Raw genomic sequence first — 8,146 nt, 5'->3', positions numbered from 1 at the left:
GCACGTAGGCGATGGTGTCCCTGAGCAGAGCGAGGCTGTCAGAGATCTTTCTGACCGGAATCGTGCAGGTCTAGTCTGGGTGGATCATCCCAGGGCAGGCTTGACTCAATTGGCGATATTGTCAACGTTTGACAATAGTATGGATCTCCAACTCATGCTCGCCTCCTTCTCTCCCTCCTGCTTGAAGATGAGGGTGATGATGGCCTCCCTCTTTTGATTTCCGCAGATGCTGCATGTCTGGCTGAGATCTTCCACCATTTCTACTTCTATTTCAGATCCCAGCATCTGCTATATCATTTGTTTCCGTTGATCACTTACAGTGATAACAAGACTAGAAACTTGATGGGCTCTTGTCCTGTTTTTTACCCCCCCCCCCCCCCACCATAAATTCAAGTGCAGTAAAAGACTAAACATCCAGAAATCTGGACCAAGTCAAGTTCATTGTCATCTGATTGCACAAGTACAACCTGACGAAACCTCGTTCTCTGGTCCTCAGTGCAAAACACACAGACACAACCAGACATAACACACACACACACACACACAGACACACACACACACACACACAGACACACACACACACACACACACACACACACACACACACACACACAGAGACAAGCAATACATATGAAGGACAAATATTTCATCTGTACAAATAAAAAAAAATTGTTTCATGAACGCGAGGGCCTCAGAGGGTCAGTGCGAGTGGTTCCTTTGGTCGTTCAGCGTTCTCGCTGTCCATGGGAAGAAGCTGTTCCTCAGCCTGGTGGTGCTGGCTCTGATCCTCCTGGATCTCTTCCCTGTTGGGATTTGTTGAAAGATATTGTTTGCAGGGGTGGAAGGGGGTCCTCAGTGAGACTCCAATTATCCTCTCAGCCATGGTCCTATGGATTGACCTCCGATCCATTTCTCTGCAGCAACCGTATTATGCAGCCAGCCAGGACACTCTTGACAGAGCTCCAAGAGCAGGCTGGCATAATTCAACCTTCTCAGGAAGTGCAGTCGCCGTTGCGCCTTCCTAACTAGTGAGGAGATGCTGAGTGTCCACGATAGGTCACCAGTTAAGAGAACTCCAAGGAACTTGGTGCTCTCCGCCCTCTCCACAGCAGAGTTGTTGATGTGTAGCGGAGGGTGGATGATCCTGGTCCTCCTGATGTCCACGATCATCTCCTTCGTCTCGTCCACCTTGTTACTCGTGCACCATTTCACGAGATTTTCCACCTCTTCTCTGTGTCACTCAAGAATCCGGACATCTCGAAAACTCTCGGCTTTTATGTGAATGTGTAAGTGCAACCAGTGTCCTCGCGGAAGTCATGGAAATGTCAGAAAAAAGTTTTTATTTGTAATTTTGTGCTTTAGACTATCAAAATGTAGCTGTTTATTCTCCATAAATTTGAATTTTAAAAGTACTGCCTGATAAACTGTAAAATCCAAAAATCCAACCCAATCCCAGAGCAATCTGGATTTTGGGACTTTTACTGTATTTAGGACAGACAGAGGTGTGGTTCAGATCAGGATGTCCTTTCAATACTGTCCATCGATGGCCCATGATTGACAGCCGTGCCCCGCCCACTAACCGGACAATCCAATCAGAAGCGAGAAGGGCGAGTACCGGCCCGGCCTTGACTGACAATGGCGACAGTCAAGCTTGCTGGTCGTGAGCGACACCCTCCTGAACCAATCCACGCAGCGAGCCCGGCAACGTGACCAATGAACGTGCCGAGAAGGCGGGAGTCGGCGATCGAAGTTGGTTGCAGACGCAGCGCGGGGTTTTGGGTGGTGGCTGGGGTGAGCGGATTGAGAAGTTTGGTTCGAGGACCTTGCTGTGTGCAATCTGTTCCAGTGGCTTTTAGAGCTCTTCCCCTCCCCACCCCACCCCCCCTCCCCCAACCTTGTGCATCTCTCCTGCCCTTTATTTCTGCCAAGTTAACTTTCTGGAGACTTTCAAACCTGACCTGAAAGATGCAGGCAATCAAATGTGTTGTGGTGGGGGATGGGTAAGTGAACTTCAAAACTTTTAAAGCCAAGTTTTCCCTGTATTCTTCCTTAAAGTTGGGAGGTGGTGGGAAAAGTGGAACTAAATGTGGGCACCATGAGGATTTATCCTTTTCAGTCTATTATATCAAGAGAGTCTCTCTGAAAGTTTGTTTCCTCTTCATATTTTGGGTTGCAGAGTGAGGTCAGGTCACTCGATGCGATTTGTTCTGTAACGTTTTAACAACCTGAAATCTATTTCTGATCTTTCGGCGAGTCTCCTTCTCAATCTGACGGTGCCCAATTCTCCACATCTGCCACTCTGATGTGCACTAATCCATCTGCTTTTCATGAAGGTTGGTAAAGTTTTAAAGGTCGATTTCAAAGCTCCTGGGTTGTGTTGGCTTTGTTTTAAAAAGCCCGTTTGAGAATTCTTGACGAAACTCCCAAGGTTTCCTTTAATTCTAAAAATTCGAAGAGTGAGTGGAACCAAAATTGAGATCTTAAAACTACTGACGTTATGTAAGAACACGCACTGTGCAACTGTCCTCCTTCTCTCTGTCTCTCTCTCTCTGTCACTCTCTCTCTGTCACTCTCTCTCTGTCACTCTCTCTCTGTCACTCTCTGTCACTCTCTCTCTGTCACTCTCTCTCTGTCACTCTCTCTCTGTCTCTCTCTCTCTGTCTCTCTCTCTGTCACTCTCTCTGTCACTCTCTCTGTCACTCTCTCTGTCACTCTCTCTCTGTCACTCTCTCTCTGTCACTCTCTCTGTCACTCTCTCTCTGTCACTCTCTCTCTGTCACTCTCTCTCTGTCACTCTCTCTCTGTCACTCTCTCTCTGTCACTCTCTCTGTCACTCTCTCTGTCACTCTCTCTGTCACTCTCTCTCTGTCACTCTCTCTCTGTCACTCTCTCTCTGTCACTCTCTGTCACTCTCTCTCTGTCACTCTCTCTCTGTCACTCTCTCTCTGTCACTCTCTGCCTCTCTCTCTCTGCCTCTCTCTTTCTGTCCGTCTCTCTCTCTGCCCCTCTCTCTCTCTGCCCCTCTCTCTCTCTGCCCCTCTCTCTCTCTCTGCCCCTCTCTCTCTCTGCCTGTCTCTCTCTCTCTGCCTGTCTCTCTCTCTCTGCCTGTCTCTCTCTCTCTGCCTGTCTCTCTCTCTCTGCCTGTCTCTCTCTCTCTGCCTGTCTCTCTCTCTCTGCCTGTCTCTCTCTCTCTGCCTGTCTCTCTCTCTCTGCCTGTCTCTCTCTCTGCCTCTCTCTCTCTGCCTCTCTCTCTCTCTCTCTCTCTGCTTCTCTCTTTCTCTCTGCCTCTCTGCCCCTCTCTCTCTCTCTGCCTCTCTCTCTCTCTCTGCCTCTCTCTCTCTCTCTGCCTCTCTCTCTCTCTCTCTCTCTCTCTCTGTCTCTCATATATATATATGTGTGTGTGTGTGTGTGTGTGTGTGTGTGTGTGTGTGTGTGGGGATTGGTCAAAATTTTAAGTCATTCTAACAGAACTGTTAGCCTGGGGTGGGCAGTAGAAATTGGGAGAGAGTTATTTCATCAGATGCCGGGGTAAGGGAGACTGGGATCTGAAGCCAAACAGAAATAAAAGAGGAGAGTCTGCAGACCCCGTGGTTGAAGGGGAAACGCAAGGGAGCAAAGATAAAGATACAGAAGCAAGGTTTTCAGGCTTGAGCCCCTCATTCAAGGTAACCTACAACGTTGGTTCTGTATCTAATCTTTGCTACATAAAGGACCACGGTTTGACCTGCTGAGTTTCTCCAGCGTTGCGTTTTTTTTGGGAAGGGGGGTTACAATTGGCTGCAGACTCAATAAAGGGGTTGGGTTCTCTGTCTCTCCGTCTCTGTCTTTTCCACCCAGGATACTGCTGGTCTCTGAGATTTAAAAAAAAATTTTTAAAAAGATTTTCAATTTTATTCATCGCATGGTAAAAGCCGATTCTGTTCATTCAAGCCCGTGTTGATGAATTGCACCCTTGTTAACTTGCAACTTCCCCGCCCTGGCCGTTTTGAGGGGTGGGAGGAAACCCACGCCGGATTCGAACCCGAGTTGCTGGCGCTGTAACCGCGCCTTGGCGCATGGCAGCCTCGGTCGGTCGGTGGGATGGTCAGGCAGGCAGGCGGCGATGAACGGGAGGAGAGTTTTGGTGCGCGCAGAATGGGATTAGGCTGGTCCAAAGGTGGGTGTTTGAGGGCAGGGCACTGCCCCCCAGTTGGGGGTCTACAGGGAACACAGGATGAGGTGCTCTTGGCCCTGGTGAAGCCTGTGCATGGGGTGAGGTGGGGAAAGGAGAAGTACGTTTGTGATCAGCCAATTATCCTTCAATCTTCTCAGCTGAGAGTGGGGTCAGGAGAGTGATGGGGAGGGACAGCTAGATGTCTTCAGTGTACAGCAAACACTCCAACATTTCAATAAAGGAACCCCATCAATTCCCATCCCATTGGGCATCCACTTAAATTTTATAACATTAAAATTCTTTCCTTTTTCTTTGCATTATTGGAGGCTTTTTTTTTCAAAAACAGGTGTATACTATTTCGAACAGTGGTTCTCAACCTTTCTTTCCACTCACACCCTACTTTCAGTAATCCCTGTGCCTTAAGTGCTCTGTGATTAGTAAGGGATCGCTTACGGTGGGATTCGAGTGGGAAGGGAAGGTTGAGAATCACTCCTCTAGACCCAATTGTTACTGAAATATTTTGCTTGAGAAAAATTGTCATTGGCCCATTTCCTTTGGAGTCCTGAAACTGTGCACATAACGAGTCAATGAGGGACGATCAAAACAGAGCTTTTCAAACTTTTGCTTTCCACCCACATCCCACCTTAAGCAACCCCATACTAATCAGAGAGCATTTAAGGCACAGGGATTATTTAAAGTGGGATGTGAGTGGAAAGAAAAAGGTTGAGAACTACTGATTTAGACATACAACACGGTAACAGGCCATTTTAGCCCATGCTGCCAATTTACACTCTAACCTACACCCCTGGTATGTTTTGGGTGGAAAGCAGAGACCCCAGGGACAACCAACGCAGATATGGGGAGAACATACAAACTCCTTACAGACAGCACGGGACTCAATCGATGGTGTTGCGCTGACTACTACGCCAACCGTGCCATCACTTGTTTCTATTGCGTTGCAAAGTCGACCACATTTTCCACCATTGGGGAGTCTGGTGGGGAGGGGGGAGGGAGAAGAGGACCGACCCAGGAGAAACATCCACCACTGAGGCCAGAACAGGCTGTTATGATCAGTTTCCTGTCTGTTCTTTCAGTTGGTGGGGTTTATCGTATAACCATATAAAGCACAGAAACAGGCTAGTTCGGCCCTACTAGTCCGTGCTAAACATCTTCTCCCACCTAGTCCCACTGACCCGCATTCAGCCCATAACCCTCCACACCTCTCCCGTCCATATTCCTATCCAACCTTTCCTTGAATATTAACATCAATCTCACTTCTACCACCTCTGCTGGCAATGCATTCCATATCCCCAACACCCTCTGCATGAAGAAATTCCCTCGCACGTTTCCCCTAAACATACTCTCAATCCATGCCCTCTTGTTTGAAGCTCCCACACTCTCAGTGGAAAAAGCCTATCCAAATTGACTCTATCTGTCCCCCTTATAATTTTGAATACCTCTATTAAATCACCCCTCAACCTTCTACGCTCAAGGGAATAAAGTCCCAGCCTGCTCAACCGTTCCTTGTAACTCAAACCCTGAAACCCCAGCAACATTCTCGTAAACCTCCTCTGCACTCTCTCTATTCTGTTTATATCCTTCCTGTAATTCGGTGACCAAAACTGCATACAGTATTCTAAATTTGGCCTCTCTAATGCCTTGTACAATTTCAACATCACATCCCAACTCCTGTATTCTATACTCTGATTTATGAAAGCCAACATACTAAATCGCTTCTTCGCCATCCTGTCCACATGTGATTCAACTTTCAGAGAATATGTACCATGACTCCTAAATCCCTTTGTTCCACTGCACTCCTCAATCATTTAACATTTAACATGTATGTCCTATTTTGATTAGTCCTACCAAAATGTAGCACCTCTCATTTATCAGTATTAAACTCCATCTGCTATCTTTCAGCCCACTCTTCTAACTGTCCTATATCACCCCGTAAGCTTTGATACTCCTCTTCACTGTCCACAACACTGCCAACATTTGTATCATTTGCAAATTTATTAATCCAATTTGCCAACCTATCATCCAGATCGTTAATATATATGACAAACAGCAATGGACCCAGTACCGATCCCTGAGGCAAATCCACTCATCACCGTCCTCCAATTCAACAAACAATTTTCCACCACTACTCTCTGGCATCTCCCATCCAACCATTGTTGAATCCATTTCACTACTTCATCATTAATACCTAATGCTTCCACCTTCCTTACTAACCTCTTATGGGGAACCTTATCAAAAGCCTTACTAAAGACTAAATAGACAACATCCACTACCATCCCCATATCAACATTTTCAGTAACCTCCTTGTCAAACATGATCTACCACGTACAAAACCACGCTAACTACTCTGAATCAATCCCTGTCCTTTCCAAATAGTTGTATATACCATCTCTAAGAACACTCTCCATTAATTTACCCACCACCGACGTCAGACTTACAGGCCTATAATTACCAGGTCTACTTTTGGATCCTTTTTTGAACAGCGGAACAACATGAGCCACCCTCCAGTCCTCCGGCACTTCCCCCGTGGCCGGTGACATTTTAAATATTCTGTCACCGCCCCCACTATTTGTTCACTAATCTCCCTCAGGGTCCTCAGGAATATTTTGGCAGGACTTGGAGATTTATCCACCTTGATCTTTTTCAATATAGCCAACACTACCTCCTCATTAATCCTTATATTACCCATGAGCTCCCTACCATATTTCTTCACTTCATCTGGCCCAATATTCTTTTCCTTAGTGAACACTGAAGAAAAAAAAATCATTTAAAATGTATCCCATCTCCTCTGACTTCTCACTTAGCCTACCCCCTTCATCTTCAAGGGGTCCAATTTTATCTCTCACTATTCTTTTAGTTTTAACGTACCTATTGAAACCCTTCGGATTTATTTTTACTTTTCCTGCCAAAGTAGCGTCATATCTCCATTTAGCCTTTCTAATTTCTTTCTTAAGATTTTTTTTTTACACTCCTTATATTCCTCAAGCAATTCACCTATTCCCTGCTGTTTATACCTGTTGTACACATCCTTCTTCCTCCAAACTACTGAACTACGTTCTCAATATCTTTTGAAAACCAAGGCTTCCTACTGTTTCTAACCTTTCCTTTAATCGTCACAGGGGCATACCAACTCTGTGCTTTCAGAATTTCTCCTTTGAATATCTTCCATTTATCTGCTACATTCTTCCCTGAAAATATCTTATTGCCAATCCATACCCTCCCAAATCTTTTCTCTTCCTCTCAAAATTTGCTTTCTTCCAATCAAGAATCTCCATCTTTGGCCCACCTCTATTCTCTTCCATTACTAGCCTAAGACTAATAGTATTGTGATCACTAGACCCAAAGTGTTCCCCAACACAAACCTCTGTCACCTGACCTATCTCATTCCCGAATAGGAGATCCAATACTGCCTCCTCTCGAGTCGGTTCTTCTACGTATTGATTTAAAAAACTTTCCTGGACGCACTTAACAAACTCTACCACATCCAGCCCTCTTACTGTATGGGCGTCCAAGTTAATGTTCGGAAAGTTGAAACCTCCCTTAACTATCACCTTATGATTATTACACATCTATGTAATCTCCTTACAAATGTGCTCTAATTCCTCTGGAGTTCATCACCTTTGCTCAAACCAATATCCTGACAGTCCAATAACTTGTGGCGTCTACGACTGTTTTAGTGTCATTGAATGAAAAAGTCTGTGTGTGGACAGATCTGAAATAAAATCTGATTAGTGTGCCGAGATAAATGTGTTGTTAGTAGAGTTTGCATAGTAATCTGTTTGTGAGGTTTGAAGGTGGAATGCTGTTTTCATGATCCACTCCATCTCATAACCTCATCTCCTCTCCTTCTTCCCCCACCCCCTTGACTTTTTATATTTTTTGCCTGCCTGTTTCTCTTGTACCTTGATAAAGCTCCCAGACCTGAAAAGTTGGGTGCCCTTCCCTTCCAGCGTGACCTGCTGAGTTTCTCACCGC

General features: G+C 45.7%; 1 protein-coding gene across 3 annotated transcripts in view; it reads left to right on the top strand.

Annotated features, from left to right (window-relative positions):
* The first annotated feature begins 1,754 nt into the window (after window positions 1-1,754).
* The window catches only part of LOC138748535 (ras-related C3 botulinum toxin substrate 1-like), a 64,438-nt gene continuing 58,046 nt past the window's right edge, over window positions 1,755-8,146 (top strand). Inside the window, exon 1 of one of the 3 annotated variants that reach the window (XM_069908906.1) lies at window positions 1,755-2,000. In XM_069908906.1, the coding sequence (XP_069765007.1) occupies window positions 1,997-2,000 (4 nt within the window). In that variant the 5' untranslated portion in view covers window positions 1,755-1,996. Of the gene's footprint in view, window positions 2,001-2,287; window positions 2,334-8,146 lie in introns of those variants that run through there. The other 2 variants (XM_069908908.1, XM_069908905.1) reach the window with 2 other exon arrangements.

The sequence above is a fragment of the Narcine bancroftii genome, chromosome 13, assembly GCF_036971445.1.
Source record: "Narcine bancroftii isolate sNarBan1 chromosome 13, sNarBan1.hap1, whole genome shotgun sequence".
NCBI lineage: Eukaryota > Metazoa > Chordata > Chondrichthyes > Torpediniformes > Narcinidae > Narcine > Narcine bancroftii.
Note: the sequence above shows the minus strand (reverse complement) of the source record. Positions and strands in the feature narration are given on the sequence as shown.